Genomic DNA, 25,570 nt, shown 5'->3' with positions numbered 1-25,570 from the left:
CACCTGGATGACTTAATAACAAGGTCAAGAAGAGTCACACTCACCTCGCATCAGCAGTGGGGAGTGGAGGCTAACACCGCCAAAGTCACAGAAGGAGGAGCAGCCACATTCAGTCTGTAATAGCGGGCGAAGGTACAGGACGAAGCCCACGTAGCAGCAGCACAAATATCACTCAAAGGGACACCTCTCAGTGCAGCCCAGGAGGTGGACACCCCTCTGGTGGAACGGCACGTAACCTTAGGAGGCTGAAGACCTCTGGACCTGTATACTTGTAAAATGGCATCCACGACCCAATGTGAGAGTCACCGCTTTGAGACAGCACAGCCTCTTTTGTGATCACCGTAACACACAAACAGGGCATCCGTTTTTCGGATCCCGGCAGTCGCACTAATGTACTGCTTCAACATTCGGACAGGACAGAGGGAATCTGAAACAGATAATCCTGGATCAGAATGCTGTGCATACACAGCCAAGAAAACTGGCTGGTTAACATGAAAGGTTGAAATTCTCTTGGGTAAAAAGGGCGGATTAGGCCACAGCGTAACCCCAGATCCGTCAGAATTCCATCGCAAACAGTCCCCAGCGACTGATAGGGCATGGAGCTCTCCCACCCGCTTAGCCGAAGATAGTGCAAGTAGAAAGGCAGTCTTCACTGACACCGATTTTAAAATCGGCACTTTCAACTGGTTCGAAAGGGGATAAGCTTAAACCCTCCAGGAGTAGAGGAAGGTCCCATGAAGGTACACGTGCAAGCCTTGGAGGCCGCAAACGTAGAGCACCTTTCAAAAAACGACACACTAAGAGATGTGAAGCCACTGACCAGCCAGTGATTGCAGCAACATAAACCTTCAAGGCAGCAACAGAAAGTCCTTTCTCCAGCAGTTCTTGTAAATATTTGAGGAGAATAGGCACAGGGCAACGCTCCAGGTCTAACTTTTGGTTCTCATACCACAGCGCAAACAGCTTCCATCTGTTGTCATACAAAACCCTGGTAGAAGCAGCACGTGAATTAAGGATAGTCTGAACAACAGCCTAGTCACAAGAATTTAACACGGAGTCCGGCTCCTCAACGGCCACACATACAGTTGAGGGCGTTCTGGGTGAGGGTGCCAAATCCTCCCCTGTAGTTGTGATAACAAATCCGTCCTCTCCGGGAGAGCCCAAGGTTCCCCCTCGAGGAGTTTGTAAGTCATGGGAAACCAAATCCTCCCAGGCCAGAACAGAGCAACCCGCAGCACCCTGTGGCTGCTCTGGTCTATCTTGTGCAGTGTCAACATTAGCAGGGGGAGAGGAGGGAAGGCATAAAGGAGGCAATCCGGTCACAGGTGAGCCAATGCATCCTGCCCCAGTGGGCTGTCTGGTTCCGAGGGGGAGTACCACTGTGGGCAATGTGTTGAGGTGCTTGAAGTGAAAAGGTCCACTTCTGCTACACCATACGTCTGCCAGATCATTTGGACCACAATTGGGTTCAGTCTCCACTCTCCCGGTGGTGTTTTGTGTCTGGTGAGTACATCCGCAGCGCTGTTCTCTACGCCAGGCAGATGAACTGCTCTGACACATTGAAGGCAAGGCAACGCCCATAAGAGAAGCCTCTGAGTTTCTGCCAATGAGTGATTGGACCTGGTGCCCCCCTGACGGTTTATGTGATAGACTGTTGCCGTGTTGTCCGACCGGACAAGAACATGTCTTCCTCTCAGGGCCGGGAGGAAATGCTTCAGAGCCAGTTGCACAGCGCAAAGCTCCAGCACGTTTATGTGTTGGAGTCTCTCCTGAGGACTCCAGACACCCCTCACCAATCTGTGATTCCACACGGCCCCCCAACCATTGAGTAATGCATCTGTAACAACGATCCCTCAGCGAGAAGGGAAGGAGCCTAGAGGGACACATGAAGTCCACGTTCCTCCAGGGTCTGAGGTGCAGAAGGCACTGGTTGGAAAGTCGTACAAGCCTGTGCTGATGTAACTTTGAGTTGAGGCCTAGGTTGTTGATCCAAATCTGTAGGGGACGTAAGAACAGAAGTCCCAAAGGTACCACTAGCGACACTGCAGTCAATTTGCCCATCAACCGGAGCAGCATCACAGCCCGTTGAATGTGTGAGACGAGACGAATTAAATCGTCCACTCTCTGCGGGGACGGCGATGCAGTCATAGTTAGGGAGCTGATGGCAATGCCGATGAAGGTCGTTTGTTGACTGGGAACGAGAACTCTTTGCAAAGTTCACTGTGAGTCCTAAATGAGAGACATGGTTCAGTAGGAGAGCTATGTCGTTGTGCGCCTGCTCCTGAGTCGGCGGGCAGACAAGGCAATTGTCTAAGTAGGGTAGGATTCTTAATCCAGTAGCTTGCAGTAGGGCTAGTGCTGCAGCCATACATCTGGTAAATGTACGAGGGGCGAGAGAGAGGCCGAAAGGAAGCACCCTGAACTGGTATGCCTGACCTTCAAAAGCAAAGTGGAGAAACTGCCTGTGACGAGGCGCCACTGGCACATGGAAATAGGCATCCTTTAAGTTGACACTTGTGAACCAGACTCCTGGTGTGATAGTTTGAAGGACGACTACTGTGCAGAGCATGTGAAACTGCAGCATCTTGAGATAATGATTCAGATGTTGAAGATCAAGGATAGGACAAAAGCTGCTATCCTTCTTTGGAACAAGGAAGTAAATTGAGTAGAACCCCCTGAGCTGGTCTGAACTGTGAACTGGCTCTATGGCCCCCTTCTCCAGCAGTTCCAAAATCTCCCGTTGTAGGGCGGCAGACTGCACCGAGTCGGAAACAACAGTCATCCTCACCCCATTGAACTTTGGAGGACGACATCTGAACTGAATTCTGTAACCCTCTAACCCTAACCCTCTAAGGTTGAAATGAACCATGGGTCTTGAACTTGAGCCTCCCAGTGGCTGAGATGATTTCATGGAAAACGGCTGGAAGCCAAACGTTGGCAGTCAGACCCGACCACCTCTGCATCGCATCCCTGAGGACCTCTGGGCGTGATTACTGGAAGCCCTGTGAAACCGTTCAGTTGTCGGGGTCTGCAAAGGCAGGCCGCTGAGAGAGCTGGCCCTCAACCGCGAAAGCATGAGCAGCTCTGGGAGTCGGCGGGAGCCTGGATGTAGAGTGAAAAGCTGTAGCATGTCTGACTGGCCGAGGTCTGGAAGACCAGTGCAGGTCAACAAACTGTCGCCGAGATTTACTAGCCTCAACAGCACACTCCAAAGTTTGTTGGGCCGCAGGTCCAAATACTTGGCCTGGAAGAACCGGCAGTGAACGGAGTGTGCCTCTGCAGGATTCAGACAGGGGGGACTGCGCAAGCCACACCTGACGTCTAGTGATGGTAAGGGTTGACATCAGTCTGCCAAGCTCTCTGGACATATAAGCAAAGGTTTGGAGTGAGGCATCACTAAGATTTTGCGTACCATCATCAACCTCTGCCTCCCTCAAAGACTTTGAGAGGGCAAGGACTAAATGGAACCGTGAGTTGCCTAGGCGACTGATGCGAGCAGCTATGTCATAGCTTTTGGTGAGGAGGTCATCAGTGACCCTACACTGAGGTCGTGGGCAGCAGGCATCCGGCCGAGCAGCATCAGCCGGAGCCACAACCAGGTTCGCAATAATGGGTCTGCCCAACATTGGTGGAGCTCCTCGATATATGGTTGTGAAATTGGAACGCTGAACTCAGGCTTCTGAGTGACTCTGAAAAAGGCACTTGAAACGGTGGTTTACGCAGGGGGATTGTCAATCCCAAGCCTGGATAAAGCCAACTGAACAGCTTGCTTGACAAAGGATAGTCCAGGTCCGGTTTGCGGCAGGGACTCTGCCTCAGAGGTGTGAGAGCCCACTAATGAATGGCTTGGAGAAAGACCCCTCTCATCCTCATCCTCCACACAGTTTATATCACTTGTCATGTACAAGGAATCAGTCGCAGCAATAGACACGACATCTTCCTCCTGCTGAGTAACTACATCGGTCTGACCAGCCTCATTAGGGACAACAGGAACTGTCACTGCATCCCTAGGCTGTAGATTCAGAAGCAAGGACTTAATCTGAGCAAACTCAGAAGTCAACATTTCGACCTTTTCAGCCAAAGCATGGTCACGAGTAACCTTCTTAGCAGAAGGGGCTTCTGCATGTGGGCGTTTACGGCGCTTTGGTTCCTTCCTGGGGCTGGAGGCCAAAGTCGCACTGGATATTCCACTTTCCAATGCCGCAAGTCTAGCAGATCTCTCTGCCAGTGGCATGCTGGCACAATTAAGGCAGGCATCGCCAGTCAGGGCTTCCCTCAGGTGTCTGATCCCAAGACACGAGGGGCAAAACATATGTCCATCATCTGGGCTCAAGGAAGCCAAACATGTACTACAGCCATGCAACAAAGGCCCTGTAAACATTGTGGACTGCGTGCAGATGGCTAACTCAACCTCTGACGGTTACAGATAGAAAGACAAAGCGTGAATCACACGGAGTGTAAATAGTAACACAATGCACGGAGCATGAAGCACTGCCAGCCACAGACTTGACACGAGGCATGGAGCGCGAAGCACTGCCAGGCGCAGACTTGACACGAGGCACGGAGCGTGAAGCACTGCCAGCCGCAGACTTGACACGAGGCACGGAGCGTGAAGCACTGCCAGCCGCAGACTTGAGCGTGAAGCGCTCACAGTGTAAAAGCTAATACAAGGCCCGGAGTGTGAAGCGCTCACAGTGTAAAAGCTAATACAAGGCCCGGAGTGTGAAGCGCTCACAGTGTAAAAGCTAATACAAGGCCCGGAGTGTGAAGCGCTCACAGTGTAAAAGCTAATACAAGGCCCGGAGCGTGAAACGCTCACAGTGTAAAAGTGTAAAAGCTAATACAAGGCCCGGAGCGTGAAACGCTCACAGTGTAAAAGCTAATACAAGGCCCGGAGCGTGAAACACTCACAGCCACAGTAATAACACGATGCACACAGCCGAAAAACTCACAGCCCAAGTGCTAAGTCACTTACAGCAACAACGACAACACTAGCTGCTAGCGGAGCTGTTAAACTTAGCAAAATGGTGGCAGTGCAGACGAAGTACTTCAAGGAGTGGAAAACACTCACGGCAAGCCCAACACAGTACTCTATACTGGTTCTGATACACACACTACCACATAGTTAACGGGGTTAGTGACACAACTAAACAAATAGCCAGCTTTCGTCAAAACAACACAGCTAATGTGCACAGAGGAAAATACCCAGCAGGGCAGCGGCAAAGGTGCGCACCCGGTGTTTAGGAAGGTGTACTCACGATAGGTGTCAGTCAAAGGATACAAAAAAAAACAAAAAACAGTGAAGCCGTGTCTAGCAGCCTCTGGAGGACACGTGCAGTGCACATAGCTCCAACCGAAGGTGGGTTGCGAGGCTACAAGCGAGAGCGGCAATCACAGCTAAATGCGTTCTCAACCTCTAAGAATGAGAGAATGTAGAAAAGAAGCGAGTGCTGGGTGCGTCTAGTATATAAAGACATCCAGTGACGTCACCCAGGTCACATCCAATGGCGTGACTTTGTTGGTATATATTCTCGATCTCTGTGCTGCGCACATGTAGTTATCCAGGTGCTAAAGCACCGCCCTCTGGCGGTCAGGAAAAATTAAATAGAACTCACTTCAAATTGTCAAATAAAAATTCTTTGTCTTTTGTAGTATTTTGATCGGTTCTAATCCGGTCAATGCACCAAATGGGTGCTGTGTCGCTGTACAGTCAATAAAATACAAAATTAGGGCCTAAAGCAACTGACAACGTTGTAGGAACACTGTCACCAGTTTTGAAAACACATGCACATTGAGAAACTCAAAACTGGCTTATTCACATTTAATCGGTAAAATGCTCTCACTCGTAAAACAAACTTGGGCTGCAACTAACGATTATTTTAGTAATCGATTAATCATTTTTTTTTGTTGTTTGTGTTTTTTTTTTTTTACTTACATGTGAATTTTGCCATTATTTCTTGAAGTGAGTTATAATTAAAAGGCCTTTATCACACAACATCAACGTTTGAGCTTATAATAAAGTTCTGATGTGATTTTCTCCTCAAAAACATACCTGGAGTAGTGTTTTGTTTTCTTTTGCACATACATCACCGACACACCACAGAGATATTTCCATCAGGTTTCACCCGATTATGAGCATTTTTAGATGCCTACAGAAACTATCTCAACCACTGACAACATATTACAGCAAGAGTAAAAAAAAGTATTTTAAAGGCCTGACTAAAGTTATTTTCATAGCAGCTGATCTGCTCTGTGTCAGTCTGATCCCGTCAGATCTCAGAAGCTAAGCAGTGCGGAACCTGGTTAGTACTTGGATGGGAGACCTCTTTGGAACACCAGCGGCTGTGTGTGTTTCTCCAGGTAACACTGGAGTTGCGCCAGGAAGGGCATCCGGCGTAAAACTTGTGCCAAATATCAATACGGATCTGGTTGTATCTGCTGTGGCGACCCCGAACACAAAAAACAGGAGCAGCCAAATGGACAACCAACAACTTATTTTCATGAAAAAAGACACAAATGTGCAGTTTACTGCATTTTTTTTTCTTGTGTAAAAACACAACTTAGATGTGGTTTGACTGAAACAAATGGTCATTAAACTTAAACAGTTGTATATAATTCTCGTTTTACATTACTTAGTCCACATTTCATTTTATTTTACCTTATGTTTATATTAGTTGTGCATATACTCTGAATAATTTACTGTTAAATTTCACTATCTTTTATTTGGCAAAAAATTACTCGCACCACGGTAAGCACCTTTTTGGAGTTGCACTCAAATCTCGTTGTAATGGAAATTACAGTGACAATAAAGGTGATTCTGATTCTTCTGATTATTATTATTATTATTAATATATAAATAAAAATAAATAAATAAATTACAATTCATAATACATTTGACTCTTTTACAACAACAAACACTAAGCCATTAATTATACTCAACAAAAATATAAACGCAACACTTTTGGTTTTGCTCCAATTTTGTATGAGATGAACTCAAAGATCTAAAACTTTTTCCACATACACAATATCACCATTTCCCTCAAATATTGTTCACAAACCAGTCTAAATCTGTGATAGTGAGCACTTCTCCTTTGCTGAGATAATCCATCCCACCTCACAGGTGTGCCATATCAGGATGCTGATTAGACACCATGATTAGTGCACAGGTGTGCCTTAGACTGCCCACAATAAAAGGCCACTCTGAAAGGTGCAGTTTTGTTTTATTGGGGGGGGGATACCAGTCAGTATCTGGTGTGACCACCATTTGCCTCATGCAGTGCAACACATCTCCTTCGCATCATCCGTGAAGAGAACACCTCTCCAACGTGCCAAACACCAGCGAATGTGAGCATTTGCCCACTCAAGTCGGTTACGACGACGAACTGGAGTCAGGTCGAGACCCCGATGAGGACGACGAGCATGCAGATGAGCTTCCCTGAGACGGTTTCTGACAGTTTGTGCAAAATTTCTTTGGTTATGCAAACCGATTGTTCCAGCAGCTGTCCGAGTGGCTGATCTCAGATGATCTTGGAGGTGAACATGCTGGATGTGGAGGTCCTGGGCTGGTGTGGTTACACGTGGTCTGCGGTTGTGAGGCTGGTTGGATGTACTGCCAAATTCTCTGAAACGACTTTGGAGACGGCTTATGGTAGAGACATGAACATTCAATACATGAGCAACAGCTCTGGTTGACATTCCTGCTGTCAGCATGCCAATTGCACGCTCCCTCAAATCTTGCGACATCTGTGGCATTGTGCTGTGTGATAAAACTGCACCTTTCAGAGTGGCCTTTTATTGTGGGACAGTCTAAGGCACACCTGTGCACTAATCATGGTGTCTAAGCAGCATCTTGGTATGGCACACCTGTGAGGTGGGATGGATTATCTCAGCAAAGGAGAAGTGCTCACTATCACAGATTTAGACTGGTTTGTGAACAATATTTGAGGGAAATGGTGATATTGTGTATGTGGAAAAAGTTTTAGATCTTTGAGTTCATCTCATACAAAATGGGAGCAAAACCAAAAGTGTTGCGTTTATATTTTTGTTGAGTATATTTATTATACAGAAAACATGCACACAAACTGTACTGCGATGCGAACAGCTTAATGCTAACTTTAACACTGAAAATGCCATAGACATGCTAACGCATTAGCATCAGTCCCGTTTTTAAGTTATAAAATACATCTATCAACCGTTTCAGAAGAACATAACAGGTCGGTTTAATATAAAAAAGGTAAATAATACTCACAGACATATGCTCTTTAGGGTTTTAGTGGGGCTAAATTAAGATAAAGCAACAAACCATCGAAGCAAGTTGGATCATTGCTTCATTGGTTCAAAGCAAAGCCACGCCCTGCTCTACTTGGGGAAGGTCTGCCAATGTTCTCACGAAGACAGGGAGGAGAAGGACCGTGGCTCTTGACTAGCAGTAAACAGAGCAGAGAGGAGTGAAAATTCACAGTCCCTTCCTCCACAGTCCACGCTGACATTGCCGCTGCTTTGATTAGTGCAGAACGGGATGTTGCTTTGACAGTGAGACTATCATATTTCTGTCCCAAAACACGCATGACACCACGTGCGCACATGTATGTGTGGTTAAATTTTCCAAACGACGGAAATCCGTCGTGGTGACGGAGAACTTTAACCCATGCACTATGCGAAAGTGTGCAGGTCAGCGTCTCTCAATGAAGCAAACACAGCAGAGCCGGAGGAGGAGGGAAAAGCTTTCCTCGCACAGCCGGCTCTAAAGCTACAGGAAGTGGTGAACCCTGACTAGTCACCCTTAAAGTCAATGAGCACACAGCTGTGTTCAAAATAAACACAGGGGCAGATGTAATCATGCTGTCTGAAGAGGAATTTCAGAAGCAACAGTTTCCAGAGCTAGAAAGGGCAAAGAAGGTGCTGCAGGGTTCAGGCCAGCCACCCATCACAGTGAAGGGGAGGTTCACAGCTACCACAGGAACAGACAGCAAAAGCACCACACAAGTGAATGTAGTCCCAGGGTTGAACTTTAATCTGCTGGGACGCTCAGCTATCCAGGAACTAGGCCTAGTTGCTAGAGTGGACACAGTGTCACTGGACTCAGTCGAGAGAGTCGAGGAGCAGTTTCACACACTGTTCAAAGGTCTAGATAAAAAATTGAGGGACAACACAAGATTGAGCGTAGAGCAGACGCCAAGTCCTTCTCCCCACGGTGAACCCCATTGCCTCTCATGTCTAAAGTAAAACAGGAACTCACGCACATGGAAGAGATGGGGGTGATCTCAAGGGTTTAACAACCCACAGACTGGTGTGCGGGAATGTGCCAGAGCCAGGAAGGGAAGAGGTGCGCATCTGCGTGGACCTGACCAAACTGAATGAATCAGTCAACAGAGAGAGAGAGAGAGAGAGAGAGAGAGAGAGAGAGAGAGAGAGAGAGAGAGAGAGACACACACACACATGCTCCCATCAGTCTATCACACACCTGGGCAGCTAGAGGGCACCAAAGTCTTCTCAAAAATGGATGCAAATTCTGGATTTTGGCAGATTCCCCTCGCCAACGAGTCTGCCCTCCTCACAACATTCCTTACTTCAGAAAAGAATGTCCCAGATACTGGAGGGTCTCGATGGCATCCTGTGCCAGATAGTCGATGTGCTTGTGTATGGAGACACACAGACCCAGCACTGTACACGACTGCTCGAGGTGCTGGGGAGGCTGCAGGAGGCAGACGTCACGCTGAGAGATAAGAAATGTGAATTTTCAAGATGGCGGCGCGTGTGAACGCAGCGGCTTGGTACTCTCTACTATTTGTTCTTTGTTTTGTTTTGTATGTCGGGTTCGTTAGTCCAGACATTAGAGGCATCAATCCAATATGGGAGAACCGAGCTCCTGGTTATAGGTAGACAATATCAGCACCACATCTCTGAAAAACTGGATTTTATACCATTTGAGATCCAGAGGACTCAGCCGGCCAGCGGAATCATCACCATCCCACACCAGCGGCGTCAGAGATGGAGAAGAGATCGTAAACAGAAGCAGGGCAAGAGAAGCGGCCTACGTGCTAAGCTACATGCTAAACCACACAGACCAGCCCTCCTGAGTTTATTTCTCTCAAACTCCAGGTCACTTGCAAATAAGATGGATGAGCTACGCTTAAGGACTACTTCACACAGCATGGTGAGTTGTGTTATGATTATAACAGAAACTTGGCTGGACTACAATGTTCCCGAAGCTGCTATTGAGCTAGCGGAGCACTCCATGTACCGAGCGGGCAGAACAGCTGCCTCAGGCAAAAACAAAGGCAGGGGTGTGTGCATGTACGTACACAACAAATGGTGCACTGCAGTGAACATTGTTGAGTCACATTGTTCACCAGATTTGGAGTATCTGATGGTGAGGTGTAGACCATTTTATATGAGGAGGGAGTTTTCTGTTACTCTCATTATGGCTGTGTACATTCCACCACAGGCTAATGCTAAGCTAGCTCTGGAAACGTTGCACAGAGCTATTAACAACCAACTGAATGCACAGCCTGATGCAGCACTGATAGTGGCAGGAGATTTCAATCATACAGACCTAAAAACAGTGATGCCTAAACTCCACAAAAATATTAACTTTCCGACTAGAGGCAATAACATACTGGACCAGATCTACACCAACATCGCAAGGGCTTATAAAGCTACAGCCTCCTCACACCTTGGAATGTCTGATCACATCTCAGTAGAACTGACCCCAACATACAGACCTCTGATCTGTAGGTCCAGACCAGTGGTAAAAACTGTAAAAGTATGGAGCGACGAAGCCACTTCAATCTTGCAGGACTGTTTCAAGAATATTGACTGGGAGGTGTTCAGACAAGGTGCAGACATTGAGGAGTACACATCTTCTGTCCTGTCCTATATTCATTTCTGCACAGACTCTGTCCTGCCAACCAAGAACATCAAAGTGTTTCCAAATCAGAATCCATGGCTGGACAGCAAAGTGCGCAGTCTGTTTAGGGCCAGAGACACTGCTTATCGACCAGGTGATATGCTGACTTACAACAGGGCCAGAAAAGACCTGAAGAAGGGCATAAAGTAGGCAAAAAACAGATACAAACAGCGCATAGAGGAACAATTCAATAACAACAATCCTCGCAGTATGTGGAAAGGCATTAAGAACATGGCAGACTACAAATGCAACAAACAGCAGATCAGCTATGAACAATCGCTACCTGACACCTTGAACCAGTTCTTCACACATTTCGATACACAAGAAAGCTGAGGAGTGGCCCAGCCCCTCAAACCTGAAGAGCAGCAGCCACATCTTATTCTTCAGCACCATCAAGTAAAATCCACACTGAGGAAGATACATATTCCCAAAGCTGCGGGGCCGGACAAGGTGTCAGGTAGGACACTAAAGTCATGTGCGGACCAACTAGCAGGAGTATTTCTGGACATCTTCAATATCTCCTTGCAGCAGGCTATAGTCCCCACCTGCCTTAAATCATCTGTCACTGTACCTGTGCCTAAAAAGTCAGCAGTAACCTGCCTTAATGATTACAGACCAGTGGCTCTGACTCCTGTTATTACAAAATGTTTTGAGAGACTTATCCTGAAACACATCGGGAACAGCATTCCACTTAATCTAGACAAACACCAGTTTGCCTACAGGAGGAATCACTCCACAGAGGATGCCGTCTCCACTGCATTCCACACGGGCCTGTCTCACCTGGAGCAACCTGGCACATATGTCAGGATGCTATTCATTGACTATAGCTCTGTGTTTAACATAATAATCCCTCATAAACTGGTAGCTAAACTCTGCAATCTAGGATTGACCCCCTCACTGTGTTCATGGATCAAAGACTTTCTTATCAACAGACCACAAGTGGTGAGAATAGGGGACCACACATCGTCCACAATCATTTTAAACACTGGTACACCGCAGGGCTGTGTGCTCAGTCCAGTACTCTTCTCACTCTTTACACATGACTGCACCCCCAATTATGCCTCCAACACCTTTGTAAAATATGTGGATGACACTGTAGTGATAGGCTGCATAACCAACAACGACGAGACCCACTACAGAGAGGAGATTCACCATCTGTGGTGGTGGTGCTCAGACAACAATCTAGTTCTGAACGCCACCAAAACTAAAGAGATCATCGTGGACTACAGGACAACTAAGAGAACGGCACATACACCCCTACTCATACATGGTGTTGAAGTGGAGCGTGCGAACGACATCAAGTACCTCGGACTCTACATCACAGCTGATCTCACCTGGACTCTCAACACCTCATACCTCAATAAGAAGGCCCATCAAAGACTTTTCTTTTTGAGGAAACTCAAGCAGACTGGACTCCACCCAGAACTACTTGTGAACTTTTATAAGAGCACAATCGAAAGTGTCTTTTGTCTCTGCATGACTGTATGGTATTCCAGCTGTACAGTGCAAGACAGAAAGGACCTGACCCAGGTGGTGAGAACAGCGCAGAGGATCATTGGAAGTCCACTTCCAGATCTGGACTCAGTGTATGCTGACCGCCTACGCAAGAAAGCCAACAGCATTATCAAAGATCCCACCCACCCAGGACATGATCTTTTTGTTCCTCTTCCTTCTGGACGGAAATACCGAACAATAAAATCTCGGACTAGGAGGCTGAGGAACAGTTTCTTTCCCAGAGCTGCATCATGCATCACCTCTTTTGCATTACATAAAACTTAAAATAAATACTGTCATATGTTGTCTTCCTTTGTTAAAGAGGTACCAATCAGAATTTTGTTGCATCATATATATATATATATATAAGGACAATAAAAGCTCAATTCAATTCAATTTAATTCAACAACTTATTCATTTATACCTTGCACTCTTCTCTATGCCATTTTGCACCACCTGTACGTTGTTATTATTATTATTATTATTTTGTATTTTTATTCTTATTTCTCTATTTTATTATACCAAAGTGCTGTATGTTGTCTTCTCTTGTAATATGTTATTGTATGCTGTTGTATGTTTTCCTCTGTTGTCATATGTTGTGTTCTTTTGTTAAGAGGTACCACACAGAATTTCGTTGTATCATATACAACGACAATAAAGCTCAATTCAATTCAATTCAATTCTCAAAAGGCCATGTCACATTTCTCAGACAGACCATAAATGCAGCCGGCGTGAGAGCAGATCCTAACTAAATCAGGGCAGTGATGGACACGCTGAGGATGTGAGCGGAGTGAGACGATTCCTCAGAATGGTGACTCACCTGGGAAAGTATTTGCCTCTTCTGGCAGAGAAGACACAGCCACTCCGGGATCAATCAATCAATTTTTTTATATAGCGCCAAATCACAACAAACAGTTGCCCCAAGGCGCTTTATATTGTAAGGCAAGGCCATACAATAATTATGTAAAACCCCAACGGTCAAAACGACCCCCTGTGAGCAAGCACTTGGCTACAGTGGGAAGGGAAAAACTCCCTTTTAACAGGAAGAAACCTCCAGCAGAACCAGGCTCAGGGAGGGGCAGTCTTCTGCTGGGACTGGTTGGGGCTGAGGGAGAGAACCAGGAAAAAGACATGCTGTGGAGGGGAGCAGAGATCGATCACTAATGATTAAATGCAGAGTGGTGCATACAGAGCAAAAAGAGAAAGAAACAGTGCATCATGGGAACCCCCCAGCAGTCTATGTCTATAGCAGCATAACTAAGGGATGGTTCAGGGTCACCTGATCCAGCCCTAACTATAAGCTTTAGCAAAAAGGAAAGTTTTAAGCCTAATCTTAAAAGTAGAGAGGGTGTCTGTCTCCCTGATCTGAATTGGGAGCTGGTTCCACAGGAGAGGAGCCTGAAAGCTGAAGGCTCTGCCTCCCATTCTACTCTTACAAACCCTAGGAACTACAAGTAAGCCTGCAGTCTGAGAGCGAAGTGCTCTATTGGGGTGATATGGTACTATGAGGTCCCTAAGATAAGATGGGACCTGATTATTCAAAACCTTATAAGTAAGAAGAAGAATTTTAAATTCTATTCTAGAATTAACAGGAAGCCAATGAAGAGAGGCCAATATGGGTGAGATATGCTCTCTCCTTCTAGTCCCCGTCAGTACTCTAGCTGCAGCATTTTGAATTAACTGAAGGCTTTTTAGGGAACTTTTAGGACAACCTGATAATAATGAATTACAATAGTCCAGCCTAGAGGAAATAAATGCATGAATTAGTTTTTCAGCATCACTCTGAGACAAGACCTTTCTGATTTTAGAGATATTGCGTAAATGCAAAAAAGCAGTCCTACATATTTGTTTAGTATGTGCTTTGAATGACATATCCTGATCAAAAATGACTCCAAGATTTCTCACAGTATTACTAGAGGTCAGGGTAATGCCATCCAGAGTAAGGATCTGGTTAGACACCATGTTTCTAAGATTTGTGGGGCCAAGTACAATAACTTCAGTTTTATCTGAGTTTAAAAGCAGGAAATTAGAGGTCATCCATGTCTTTATGTCTGTAAGACAATCCTGCAGTTTAGCTAATTGGTGTGTGTCCTCTGGCTTCATGGATAGATAAAGCTGGGTATCATCTGCGTAACAATGAAAATTTAAGCAATACCGTCTAATAATACTGCCTAAGGGAAGCATGTATAAAGTGAATAAAATTGGTCCTAGCACAGAACCTTGTGGAACTCCATAATTAACTTTAGTCTGTGAAGAAGATTCCCCATTTACATGAACAAATTGTAATCTATTAGACAAATATGATTCAAACCACCGCAGCGCAGTGCCTTTAATGCCTATGGCATGCTCTAATCTCTGTAATAAAATTTTATGGTCAACAGTATCAAAAGCAGCACTGAGGTCTAACAGAACAAGCACAGAGATGAGTCCACTGTCTGAGGCCATAAGAAGATCATTTGTAACCTTCACTAATGCTGTTTCTGTACTATGATGAATTCTAAAACCTGACTGAAACTCTTCAAATAGACCATTCCTCTGCAGATGATCAGTTAGCTGTTTTACAACTACCCTTTCAAGAATTTTTGAGAGAAAAGGAAGGTTGGAGATTGGCCTATAATTAGCTAAGATAGCTGGGTCAAGTGATGGCTTTTTAAGTAATGGTTGGATCTGTTGAAGAAGCAGAACGTGTTTCAATGGGGGCACGAGCAACAAAGAGCATTCAACAGCATCAGCAAGGAGCTCAGCACGCCACCGGGGCTGGCGCTCTACAGCACAAAAGTGGAGACGGTCGTCTCAGCTCAGGCATCATCCTACGGACTGGGAGCTATGCTGCTCCAGAGACAGGAGGATGGTCACCTTAAGCCAGTCACATATACCTCCAGGGCACTCACTGAGACAAGGTACGTACAGATCGAGAAAGAGGCCTTAGCAATCACACGGGTGTGCAAACATTTCTCAGACTTCCTAGTGGGCATCAAGCTTCACGGTGAAATCGCAAACAAGCCTCTGGTTCTGTTAGTAGGCTCCAAAAGCCTGGATGAGCTCCCACCACACATTCAGAGACCCAGAATGAGACTGATGCTGTTCTGCTACTTCAGCTCACATGTGGCTGGCAAGAAGTTGGCCACAGCGGATGTGCTGTCAAGGGCGCTGCTGAGAGACAGAGGTCAGCCAGAGCAGAAAGAGGAAATTAACCTGTATGTGAACATGATCATGTCAACCCTGCCAGCTTCAAAAAATGACTGCATGAAATAAGGAAACACCAAGAAGGAGATGACATACTGAGGGAAGTGAAATGATACTGCATTGAGGGCCGGACAGATCCAGAGCCTACCAACCAATCCACACAGGTTAAGGAAGAACTATCAGTGGAGAATGGCTTACTACTAAAAGGATGTAGGCTAGTTATTCCCAAGCTGCTACAGACAGACATCCTACTAAAACTGCACGCGGGACACCAGGGTGTAGTAAAGTGCTGTGAAAGAGCCAAACAATCTGTCTGGTGGCCGGGACTGTGTACACAGCTTCAGAAAGTAGTCAAGGACTGTGATACATGTGCAAAACAAAGAAACAACCACAAAGAGCCACTGCTACCTACAGAGTTCCCAGACAGACCATGGGCAAAGGTGGGCGCCGAATTGTTTCAGTGGAACAATGACCAGCATCTGTTGGTGGTAGACTCCTATCCCCGTTTCATTGAGGTAGCTAAAATCACTTCAACAACCTCAGCAGTGGTAATGGGACATTTCAAGTCCATCATCGCCAGACATGGCATACCATCTGAGGTCATGATGGATAACGGACCACAGCTCGTCGCAATGTTTCACCCTGTTTGCAACACAATGGGGCTTCTCACACTCACACACACACACACACACACACGTCTAGCCCCAGATATGCTCAGAGCAATGGAGAGGCGGAGCACGCTGTGCGGACAGTTAAAAGCCTCCCCCAGAAGGAAGACGAGGTGATGGTCTAGTGATTAAAGTGGATATGACACCTAAAAAATAAGGTAAAACTGATATAAATATCAAAATATACATACAGTATAGTAAGTTGAAAGTGGTTTTAATCATTATCACTAAGAAATAAAGTTTGTACAGTTTCTCAAAAGTGTGTTTCTTGGAAAGCGCGCTGGCAGTGTTCCATCAGCGGTCACGTGATGCCGTGACATCACAGCTTGTAGAGTCCCATCTTTGTCTGCTAGTTTGACAACAAGAACAGATGGACCTCAGCATGGACAGTGACAAGATCGAGAACTTTTCTGACTGCTCTTCAAGTATGGATTGTTTCTGTGAGGATATCGACTGACTCAGATCATGAGGATGTCGCAGCAGTGATTAGACCCTACAGATTCGAGCCGTATCTTTCAGATGAATATTCAAACCAGGAGCATTCTGACAGTGAAAATAATGCCGATGGTGTTTACAGCGGAGCCAAAGTAGAGGCAAGAGACGTGCCAATTCCGATGGATTTTGAAAGGCTGCAGAATACAGAATGGTAAGGGCGCCTTTGATTTTTGTTGCTGCTGTTTATAACACTATAATTATAGCATTTTCAATTCTAGCGTCTGTTTACTGCCTTTGTTATTTTTCTGGACCAGCGATAGTGTAGCTACTACTTGGGACCACCATCATTACCTTCGGGTTTTTTGCCATTTTTGAGTGCCTGGCATTGCATTTGAATTCTAGTGCTCAAGACATACAATCTCCGCCGTTTCTCTAATGTAGCAGATTTTCTACGCTTCATAGGCTTTGCCTTGGACGTTGATGTGACGCGGGGAAAGATATTTGGAACAGCCCCCGGCAACAAAACCTTCTTGTGACATACATTTATCCCAAGCTGCTCCTTCAAAACTGGGACGTGTCAAAACACCCATCTTCAAAATGTGCACAGCACAACAAAGAATACGCGGTCGGCCTCCATAGCGTCCCCTTCATCAGACCTGATCTTGTACGACGAACTCCACTTTTCACGGAGATTTTGGTCCTGTGGAAACTTGAAAAGGCTAAAACCTTTCGCCCTTGTGTTTGTGCAATATGCTGCGACACACTGGTCAGGCATATCGACAAACAAGTCCCTGAGTGCTGTGTTTAATCAAAGTTTCTGCCGCTAAAAAAGTGTCAACAATGGCCGCCAAGCGTGCAAGCCGATATGGTCCACAGGCAGTGAGGTATTTCCGGTTTCGTGCTTAGCTGGTCATGGGACGTTCAAATGTTGTATATAACGGGAGAACCGCGTCCATTTAAATCACTTATTTTGTCTTGTGCATAGTGCAACAGTTTGGTTTTGAACAATTAAATTTGATATCATTTCTGACGGTAAAGGTTGATTATGTTACAAAGGGAAGTCTTATAGAAGGCCGGATGGGATGTTGCCCCTAGTGGGGGGGAGTGGAATAAAGTCATACTTCTCCGTGATTATTTATGAGTTAGACCCACTTAACTCCACAAGTATAACCTGCAGTAATGAGATTTTAAACACCAAACTTCAAAGCATTAAAGCGGATTTTAAGAGATTTAATTTCATTCATTTTAATAAACGCTGGTAAACTAACGCTCGATGCTACATTATCACTGACACATTTAACCATAGAATATACATCAGATATTCGGACACATATGTCAAATGTTCATTGTTTGGTTTTTCTTCGAATGTTTTTACTTTAAATCACCGAATCTCATTTCTGCGCTAACGCTAAGCTAACTATTGCTAGTGTTAGCGTGAGTTAGCTCTGTGACTACTTCGATTTCGTTTCCTCACGTTGGCCTCTGGTAGTGCTGTATTAAAGTCACCATGTGCATCGTTAGGTCGGTAATAAACCACGAACCTGAAATAGTTTAGTTTTGAACGTTTTTACCTGACGTGTTCCGCTCTCTGTTCATCTTGTCGACTTCCTTCCTGTTCGAACCAACTGTTATGTTATACCGCCCCCTAGCGGTCTGTGGACTTCTATACCGCCCCCTAGCGGTCTGTGGACTTCTATACCGCCCCCTAGCGGTCTGTGGACTTCTATACCGCCCCCTAGCGGTCTGTGGACTTCTATACCGCCCCCTAGCGGTCTGTGGACTTCTATACCGCCCCCTAGTTGTTCATGTCCGATCGATCAGGGAAGAATATTGAGCCCTGATCGAACGCATTGAAATAATTCATTTTTTTGTGTTTAAAAATAAGTCTGGATCTGAAAAACCCAGAGTGATTCCTCATTCAGCTTCTTGGGATAACAAATTCAGTGTTTGAACACAAGCAGATTTATTCACCTACAGAGTGAATAAATCTGCAGAAGGTTCGAGGTCTAGAACAGAAGTGGTTGTTCCAAATTAGAGGTGTTCCGCCTCGCGTGGCGTGATGCTATCTTAGACTATAATCATGTACTACTGGCTACAAAACGGACCTATTACTCTGATCTGATCAGTAAAAACAAACATAACTCGAAGTTCTTGTTCAACACGGTCACATTTCTCATTCACGGGCAGCCACCTGTTAGTCGTTCTCCCTTTTCAGCGCAGGATTTCTTGGATTACTTTGAGAAGAAAATAGAAGATATTAGGCTGAGCATATCTCAGCAGGCCTCGGCCCGGGCATTAAAACCTGCTATTGAGGTGGACGCTACTACTGAGGTATTACCTAGATTTACAGAATTTGATAGTATCTCACTAGGCATGCTGACAAAACTCGTAACGTCAACAAAAAGCACAACCTGTTTATTTGATCCTATACCAACAAAACTGTTTAAGGACCTGTGGTCCACTCTTGGGCCGACTGTGCTGGAAATGATTAATCTTTCTTTAACTTCTGGATGTGTTCCTAAATGTTTCAAATCTGCAGGGATTAAACCATTACTTAAGAAACCTAATCTTGACCCTAGTGTATTGAAAAACTATCGGCCGATATCAAATCTATCATTCTGTTCCAAAATTTTAGAAAAAGTGGTGTCATGGCAGCTCATAGACCACCTCACTGAGAATAATCTCTTTGAGCCGCTGCAGTCTGCTTTTAGGAAATATCATTCTACAGAGACGGCTCTCACTAAAGTTGTGAATGATCTTCTGCGAGCAATGGACTCAGACACCACTACGGTTTTGGTGTTGTTAGATCTCAGTGCTGCATTTGATACCGTAGATCAACATATTTTGCTCAATAGGTTGGAGAATTTTTTTGGGATTACTGGAAGTGCCCTTGCCTGGTTGACGTCATATCTGTCCAGTTGTTCTCAATGTGTCTTGTATAATGGCACTACCTCTGACCTTGGAGACATGAGATTTGGGGTTCCACAGGGATCTGTTTCAGGCCCCTTGTTTTTCTCCCTGTATGTGGCACCCCTTGGGTGTATACTGCGGAGTTTTGGGATTGCCTTTCATTGTTATGCTGATGATACTCAGTTGTACATGCTGATAACTGCAGGAAATCTCACTCCCATAAAATCCCTGGAGGACTGTCTTCTAATCAGTGAGAAGTTGGATGTCTAGTAACTTCCTACTTTTAAACTCTGATAAGACTGAAATGATCGTTCTTGGTCCAGCGAGACATCGGCATCAGTTTGACCAGCTGGCGCTCAGCCTGGGTTTGTGCGTCATACATCATGCGGACAAAATGAGGAACCTTGGGGTAATTTTTGATCCCACGTTGTCTTTTGACCTCCACATCAGGGATGTTACTAGGACTGCTTTTTTCCATCTGAGAAATATAGCGAGGATCCGCCCCATCCTGTCCATGGCTGATGCTGAGACCCTGATCCATGCTTTTGTTTCTTCTAGACTATTGTAATGTTCTATTTTCAGGGTTACCATAGTCCAGCATCAGGGGTCTTCAGCTGGTTCAGGATGCTGCAGCCAGACTTCTGACACGTAGCAGAAGGTCTGAACATATCACACCCATTTTGGCATCTTTGCACTGGCTCCCTGTCTCTGTGAGAGCAGATTTTAAGGTTTTGCTATTGACTTATAGGGTTGTTCACGGACTGGCGCCATCTTATCTGGCTGATCTGGTGGAACTCGACATGCCGGCCCGGGCTTTGCGGTTGCAGGATGTGGGACTTCTCTGTGTTCCCAGGGTGAAGACGAAGTCAGCAGGTCAAAGAGCCTTTTTGTATCGTGCACCCACCCTGTGGAACAGTCTTCCTGCGACCGTGAGGCAGTCCGAGTCTGTGGACGTTTTTAAGTCAAGACTCAAAACCTATTTTTATTCTCTTTCTTATGAATAGTTTTTACTTTTTTTAATCTGTTTTATTATTTTACTTGTTTTTAATTATGTATTTGATTTTTTTATTCGTGTTTAATTATTTAAATTTATGTTGAATTGTTTTATGTAAGGCACCTTGAGACGGCTTTTGCTGTGATTTGGCGCATTATAAGCTAATTAAATTGAATTCATTTTTCATAACTAAATCCAGTTAGTCAAACTCAAATCAACAAGTTTCAGTGTTTAGTATTTTCTGTAAAAACTGTTTAATCCAAATGGAAGGTAATTTATATGCAACTAAAAACTTTTTTTTTTTTTTTTTTTACAAATACACTTTTTTTGACCACTTTGATTCATATTTATACTGTTTGGAAGCTTTGCAGCACTCAGTTGGGGGTCAGTGGTCACTGGGATTGGAAGTTTAACTACAAATACTAAGTAACATAGCTCATTCTTCTTATTTCTTTTCTTAGAAGTGCAGCATGGTGGTTGCTGCAGCACCTTCAAGCTTCCAGACAAACCATTAAATGTTACTTTACTCAAATTATATACACACTCAAAAGATCTAAAACATTTTCTATATACACATAAGATCAATTTCTCAAATATTGTTCACAAACCAGTCTAAATCTGTGATAGTGAGCACTTCTCCTTTGCTGAGATAATTCATCCCACCTCACAGGTGTGGCATATCAAGATGCTGATTAGACACCATGATTAGTGCACAGGTGTGCCTTAGGCTGGCCACAATAAAAGGCCACTCTGAAATGTGCAGTTTTATCACACAGCACAATGCAACAGATGTCACAGGTTTTGAGGGAGCGTGCAGTTGGCATGCTGACTGCAGGAACGTCCACCAGAGCTGTTGCCCATGAATCGAATTTTCTCTTCATAAGCTGTCTCCAAAGGCGTTTCAGAGAATTTGGCAGTGCATCCAGCTGGCCTCACAACCGCAGACCATGTGTAACCATACAAGCCCAGGACCTTCACATCCAGCATGTTCACCTCCAAGATCGTCTGAGACCAGCCACCTGGATAGTTTCTGCAATAATCGGTTTGCTGAACCAAAGAATTTCTGCACAAACTGTCAGAAACCGTCTCAGGGAAAAAACATCTGTTGCTCGCCATCCTCGTCGTGGCTCAACCTGACTAGTTTGTCAACTTAACAGACTTGAGTGGGCAAATGGTGGTCGCACCAGATACTGGTTTTCTGACCCCCCCCACCAATAAAGCAAAACTGCACATCTTTGAGTTCAGCTCATAAAAAAATAGGAGCAAAAACAAGTGTTGCCTTCATATTTTTGTTCACTGTATATTCTCATCTCACTAAACTCTCTGAATAATATGAACTCAAACGTTGGTCAAGTTACAAAAGTTAATTTATTCACACTCACAGTGGAGTCAATATGCCAAAGTGGTTGTACCCTCTTCTTCTGGCTTCTTCTTCATTAGGGGAAGATCCTGCAGATTCACATCACATGAAGAATGGCCAAGAGTGACCCCCCCCCCCCCAACCAGAAACCTCTGCTCTGAAAACAGGCACACTTAACCGCTGTGCCACCACCACCCGCCTAATGTAGCTGGTCTCTCTACCCTCTCTGGACCTCCTCAACTCTTTCAGAGTTGCTCCTGTCACGTCGCACTCCACCCTACCTGCACTCTCCCTTACTTTGACCCCACGAATTTAAACTCAACAGCAAGAATGGTGACAATGGTCAATTTCAGTTTGTACAGGGGTTAAAAGTTAATCTAATTTTGGAAAAACGTAATGCAAATTATGGGTTGAGTTAGAGTTTTAAAAAGTAACAGTTTGCATCATGCAAGGGTAACATATGTTACATGTCATAGAATCCAATGGACCGCAACCTTGTTTGACTTTGTTTGACCAGACCAAACATTCAACAGTCAAAACTATTCCATTTATTAATCCCATTAGCACAACCAATAATTTGCATCACTTTTTACCAAAATCGGAACAACTTTAACTTATGACCCTTGTACAAATTGAAACTGACCTTTGTCACCATTCTTTCTGTTTTTACCCCATTAATTATACCTTTTTGCAATCTTTATGATCAGAAAAATGTGGTATAGTTTTCAATATGATTGGAACATTTTTAAAATTTGGCCCCTGTAGGTCATAAGAGGTCAGCTCCTGGATGCTTCCACATCTGCAAATAAACATTTAATTTAGAATGTGTGAGCCAAATTTGGTGCTTTTATGACAAAATGCCCAATTGTCAAGGGCATTTTGGCCAAGTTGCACCACTATATCACTACTTCTATTCCTTGTAACCACACTATTCCACCAGGATCCCTCTCATTCACACACAACCTGCTCTCACTACTCATATCATCATCTGCAAACATCACAGTCGATGGAGACTCCTGTCTGATCTTGTCAACCTGTCCATCCCCACTGCAAACAAGAAAGGACTCTGAGCCATCGTTGATGTAAATCCCACCTCCACCTTGTATGCATGTCATTCCTACTGTGCATCTCATCTCTGTCACACTATCCTTGTACATATACAAGGTCACCTCTCCTAAACATTTCCATGCATCCACTGGAATGCCATCTGGACCAGCTGCTTTTTCACTCTTCATTGTTGTCCTCAATTCATTCTTACAAATCCATTCCACTTCCTGGTTTACTCTCTGCCTCATCCAGCTTCATTCATCAGCTCCTCAAAATATAGTCTCCACCTTCTCAACACACTCTCGTTGCTTGTCAGCACATTACCATCTGCATCTTTTCCAGCTCTGTCCCTTTGTCTGGCCAATCGGTACAAGTCCTTTTCTGCTGCCTTAGTGTTCAACTTCACATACAGCTTGATATACACCTATTAGTCCCTTCTCATTTCACCTCATCTTTGTACACTCACCTTCAAATTCCAGCTTCACACGAATCACCCTGTCAGACACTCACTTCACCATCCTCACCCTGATACATCAACTTGAACCCACTGCCTGTGCTCCTGCCCTTACCTTCCACTTGGCGAATATGTCTACCTTTCTCTTCTCCATCATGTCAGCCAGGTCTCTCCCTTCACCAGTCATACTACCGACATCCAAAGACCCGACACTCATTTCCACCCTGAGAACTTCCCTCACTCATCAGCAGTTTCTGCCAGAAAGCTATCATCAGTTAAACGGGGTCTCAACCGACCTGGTTTGATATTATATTATTATACATTTGCGGACAGACGCCTGCAGCCCCACCAAGTTAAATCCACCAGATGTGTGCAAATTGTTGCAGAGTCCATTTGGAATATTAACAGCAATTATTGCATCACAAATTAAGATTATTGCACAGATTTATTAGACAGTGACACGCTGACATGCAAGTTCAGTTAGTACACTAGCTGCATTAGCATGGTAGCACTGTAGCATAACTAAGGTCACAGCTACATTTGGCAGTGTTCACTGATATAAGGCGTGGTCATTAAGCTCCTCCCTTGACATTCATCACCCACAACACAAACAATACACACAAAAATGCTGCCACAAACCGATGCTCGTCATGGACACGTGAGCATGCTGCTAAGAGTCATTAACCAAGAATGTTGAGTTAGACTTGATAATCACAGACTGTACTTTACCAAAATGAAGTGTCTAAGAAGACTGACAGCTGCCAGCACCCTGTCCTGGCAGTTTGAGCCAAACACGCAGAGTGACCCCGAGTGCCAGACGGATGCTGAGCATCCAAACATGCCGAGTGACCCCAAGTGCCTCAATGCTGAGTCTCAGTACATTCAGAACATTTCATAGATCAACCACGTTTCATTATCACAGTAAATCGATCACCAAGTGGTTATTGATGAGGGGAACTCGTCAATCGTTGTGTGACTTCTAAAGGTTTGGACAACACAATTTAAGACATTTGGCTTTAATTTAAAAATGGTAACGAAAGAAAGACGCTGCTGTAGTGTGCTCACGGTAGAAGCTTATGATTGTGTTTTAAGTGCATTTATTAGCGACTGTCTTAATCAAACTAACGTTACCTTTTATCAGAATCATCCTCCTGCAACAGGAAGTTGTTCAAATTCATCATAAATTCAATATTCTAAACCATAAAAAAGCTATTTCATGAAGGCCGACACCAAAGTACTGTTGAGTGTTGGGATGACCACGAGAGCAGAACAGAGCGAAGAGTTGTGTCGCTGTGGATCCAACACTTTAAAGTCACGTTAGAGTTTATGTGAGTTTTGTTGTTGCTGCGTGCGGTTCTGATGTCACAAACACAACAACAGTAAAGTCACAATTAATTATTCATCAATAATTAGCTGTAAACGTGTACTGTGAGCAGCCGCAGCAGTAGTAGTAGTAGTAGTAGTAGTAGTAATGGTTGTAGTTTTGATCACAGCACAGCACAGGAGGAGGAAATGTTGCATGGTGGCTATTGGTTCAGAGCGGTGCCCGAGGGGGCGTGGTCTGCTGGTTGGGGCCAACGTTCCCAGCATGCATCACACCAACTCTCTGGACTCAATCACATTCAGGAAAGTCCCATGGCAGTTTGAGGCTCCGCCCTTCACATGTCAGTCTCAGGACAGAGCAGGTGGGCGGGGCTTGTCAGAGGCAGTGTTTCAGATCTACAGTGTTACAGACAAACAGTGGTGCCGCCCAGAGGCGGGTACAAAGGTGGCAGGTGCTCTGCTGTTGCCATGACTACAAGAGCGATCGTCTCGGCGACACAGCTGCCAGCATCTCGTTGTAGATTTCCTGTCGGACATCGTGCGCCACACTCTCTCTGATCTGGAAAAGAAACATCCTGTGTGTCACACTAATGCAGTGGAGGAAAATCCAAAACCTCAAACATCATGTTACAATTTTAGTTTAAACTTTTATGGGGAAAAAAAAGGCAGTTTACACAAATTAAAGTCGATCATCAAATAACGACAGATTTCACCAACAAATCTTCAACCGACATCAGCCCTAAACTACATCCAGGACCTGGACTTCACCCTGCCGGCCTGTGGACCTATC

The 25,570-nt window shown here is 44.9% G+C and overlaps 2 protein-coding genes across 3 annotated transcripts in view; both read right to left on the bottom strand.

Moving 5' to 3' along the window:
• cwc22 (CWC22 spliceosome associated protein homolog) overlaps positions 1–18,330 on the bottom strand; it is a 119,155-nt gene extending 100,825 nt beyond the window's left edge. Inside the window, exon 1 of the mRNA XM_034186117.1 lies at positions 18,264–18,330. Within this exon, the coding sequence (XP_034042008.1) occupies positions 18,264–18,288 (25 nt within the window). The 5' untranslated portion in view covers positions 18,289–18,330. The remainder of the gene's footprint in view (positions 1–18,263) is intronic.
• Positions 18,331–23,883: 5,553 nt separating this feature from the next.
• Positions 23,884–25,570, bottom strand: part of itprid2 (ITPR interacting domain containing 2) — a 115,076-nt gene continuing 113,389 nt past the window's right edge. For both annotated transcript variants that reach the window (XM_034186303.1, XM_034186304.1), the window contains one exon: positions 23,884–25,339. In XM_034186303.1, coding sequence (XP_034042194.1) covers positions 25,253–25,339 — 87 coding nt within the window. In that variant the 3' untranslated portion in view covers positions 23,884–25,252. The remainder of the gene's footprint in view (positions 25,340–25,570) is intronic.

This window comes from Thalassophryne amazonica, chromosome 14, assembly GCF_902500255.1.
Source record: "Thalassophryne amazonica chromosome 14, fThaAma1.1, whole genome shotgun sequence".
In the NCBI taxonomy this organism is placed as follows: domain Eukaryota; kingdom Metazoa; phylum Chordata; class Actinopteri; order Batrachoidiformes; family Batrachoididae; genus Thalassophryne; species Thalassophryne amazonica.
The sequence above is the reverse complement of the archived record's forward strand: the minus strand, read 5'-3'. Positions and strand labels throughout refer to the sequence as shown.